The following is a 2769-nucleotide window of genomic DNA, read 5'->3' as shown; positions in this document are numbered from 1 at the left end:
TAAGGAAGGGAACCTGGACAAATGAGCTAGTCTATTCCAGTCTCGTGACCATGACAACGGAAGAATTTTAGAAGGGTATCCATGGTAGCAGAAGTTCAAATGGCTAGGAAGACCTTGAGAAGCACCCCAGATGGAAGGGGGGTTCTGGATCGTCCATACAAATGTAACCAGATCCCAGCCAGCAACCTGGAGGGTATGGAGCAGAGACTTTAACCATAGGAGAAGCGGGCAGCTGAACAGGACCCAGAGGGNTTGAGATGAAGGATATGCTCAGGACTGGGAGTGGAGTGCGAGGCTCTGGGTTGGATCTCCTCCACCAAGNCAGGAGAATGAAAGTCTTGGACAGAGCACTGTGCACGCATACTGAGAAGGTAGATTACAGCAGAAGCCTGATTACGGACACACCCTTTACATGGAGGGATCCTGGTTTTCCCTCGTAAAAGAAATTCAACAATGACTAACCATGGAGGAAGACAGTCCTAGACAGAGCCATAGTGAAACACTGGACCCTTGGCACCAGTGTAACCCTAGTTCTTAGGAGGGAGAGACAAGGAGATTGCCATTTAAAAGTCACCCTGAAAGGCAATGAGATCCTAGCTCAAAAATTCAAAGGCTGTACTGGAGAGATGNCTCAGCAGGCAACGGCACCTGCAGCCAAGCCAGATGACCCAAGTTCAATTTCCAAGACTCAGAGGATGGGAAGAGAGAACAGACTCTGCGAATTGTCCTCTGACTCACACACACACACACACACTCCTTACGCATGCTCACACATGCTGATCCCCCGCCCAACCCCGACAACAAACACACAAATAAGTTATTTTTCAAATCAAATGCAGGAATGTGGTTTAGTGATAGAATGCTTGCCTAGAATTTGTCAGGGATGGACTGGGGCAGGGGTACAGTACCCATCTAGCTCAGTAAGAGGCTGGTTAGCATGGCTCAATAACAGAGCACAGACTGAGCATCAGTGCATCTCTCTCTGCTTCCTGACTGGATGCAATGACATCAGCCGCCGCATACTTTGCTGCTGTGGACTTCTTATCATGAACTGTGCCCTCAAACCATGAGCCAAGACAGTCCCCTCTCTGTAAACTGTCTTTGTCAGCTGTTTCGTTATGACAACAGGAAAAGTAATACAGATGCCATCTATAAAATATAGGACATGAGCCAGGTGATAGTGGCACACACCTTTAATCCCAGCACTCAGGAAGCTCTTCATGTCCTCCTCTGACCTCTGCCTACTCATGTCCTCATGTACTCACAGAGTCATATACAACACACACACACACATCTACTTTGTTTTCAACCTTAAGTTTCTCTGGAATGTTCTTCAGGTACTGCACAGACTCAGAGAGGACAAGCCAGGAAGAACTGAGGAGCCATTTATAAAGGGCCCAGGTCAGTGGACCATGANGACCTTCTATTTGAGTCCCCTTGTTCTNCTGGCNGTCTTCCTCAGTGTCCAGCTTGGTGTTNCCACATGTACGTAGCTGGTCCTCCTNCCCCTTCCCCCTGAAGCTCCTCCTGTCTGACAAGACCATCCCACGGCCCTTCCTCTGCCTGTTTTTAGGTGAGAGCAGCATCCCTATGTCCTGCTGCCCTAATTTCAGCTACCATGTGATCCCGTGGAGCTGGGTGTACAGCTATAAGTTCACCGGCAAGAGCTGCACCAGTGACGGTGTGATGTGAGTGTTTCTCAGTCCTGCTTCATCGGCCACATCACTGAGCAAGGGACTGGTGGGTTGATGCCCTCAGTGACAGACTGGGCCTCAAGATGGGAATCTGGAAAGAGGTTATCTGTTTTACTGCTGGTCTCTAGGATAAAATGCATTGATGAAACGATCATAAGGGAGAAATTCCAGCTTATAGTCTGTTCTAGTTTGCTTCCTGTTACTATGGTAAATACTATGCCCAAAAGCTACTTGGGGAGGAGAAGGTTATCTTGGGTTGCACTCCATCACTGAGGGAAGTCAGATCTCAAGGCAAAAATGGAAGAAGAGAACATGAAAGGATGCTGCTTACTGGGTTTGATCCTGTAGCATGGTGTCTGCTAGCATTCTTACATAGTTCAGGCCTAGGGATGGTGCTGCCTATAGTTGGCTGGGCCCGCCCACATCAATCATCAATGAAGACAAGTCTTCAGAGACATGGCCACGGGCCAGTCTTATTGAGGCAATTCTTTGAGGTTTTTTCAGATGACCCCAGTCTAGGTCTATATTGACAGCTAAGAAGACACAATCCATCATTGCTGGGGGGAGTCAAGGTAGCAAGATCTTGAAGCAGCTAGTCATATTATATTCACAGTCAAGAGCACAGAACAATGAATTGATTCACTGCGGTACAGCTCAGCTTGACTTCTCTACTCTTAGTTCAGAGTTCGCTACCTAAAGAATGGTGACGCTCATGGTGGGCAAGTCCACTTCAATTAATATACTCAAAATAGCCCTCACAGACATGTCCACAGGCCAACTGAATCTAGACAATTTTTTATCAAGATATCCTTTCCAGATTATTTTAGTTTTTTAAGTTTACAGTTAAAAGTAACCACCACAGTAGGTAAGAGCCCAGTCTCTGCACAAATACATGTGCCTTTGGGGTAGTTAAGAGTCTGACTTTCACACTATATAGCAGTCCCTGCTCTAAAAGCTGGGTATAAAATCAAGAGTGCAGTCAAGTGGTGATGGCGCACACCTTTAATCCCAGCACTTGGGAGGCAGATGCAGGCAAATCTCGAGTTCGAGTCCAGTCTACTAACCTAGTTCCATA

General features: G+C 47.1%; 1 protein-coding gene across 1 annotated transcript in view; it reads left to right on the top strand.

Annotated features, from left to right (window-relative positions):
* The first annotated feature begins 163 nt into the window (after nt 1-163).
* Nucleotides 164-2769, top strand: part of Ccl26 (C-C motif chemokine ligand 26) — a 4142-nt gene continuing 1536 nt past the window's right edge. The window contains exons 1-3 of the mRNA XM_021163403.1: nt 164-371; nt 1338-1401; nt 1574-1688. Coding sequence (XP_021019062.1) covers nt 258-371; nt 1338-1401; nt 1574-1688 — 293 coding nt within the window. The 5' untranslated portion in view covers nt 164-257. The remainder of the gene's footprint in view (nt 372-1337; nt 1402-1573; nt 1689-2769) is intronic.

This window comes from Mus caroli, chromosome 5 (genome assembly GCF_900094665.2).
Source record: "Mus caroli chromosome 5, CAROLI_EIJ_v1.1, whole genome shotgun sequence".
Taxonomy (NCBI): domain Eukaryota; kingdom Metazoa; phylum Chordata; class Mammalia; order Rodentia; family Muridae; genus Mus; species Mus caroli.
The sequence above is the reverse complement of the archived record's forward strand: the minus strand, read 5'-3'. Positions and strand labels throughout refer to the sequence as shown.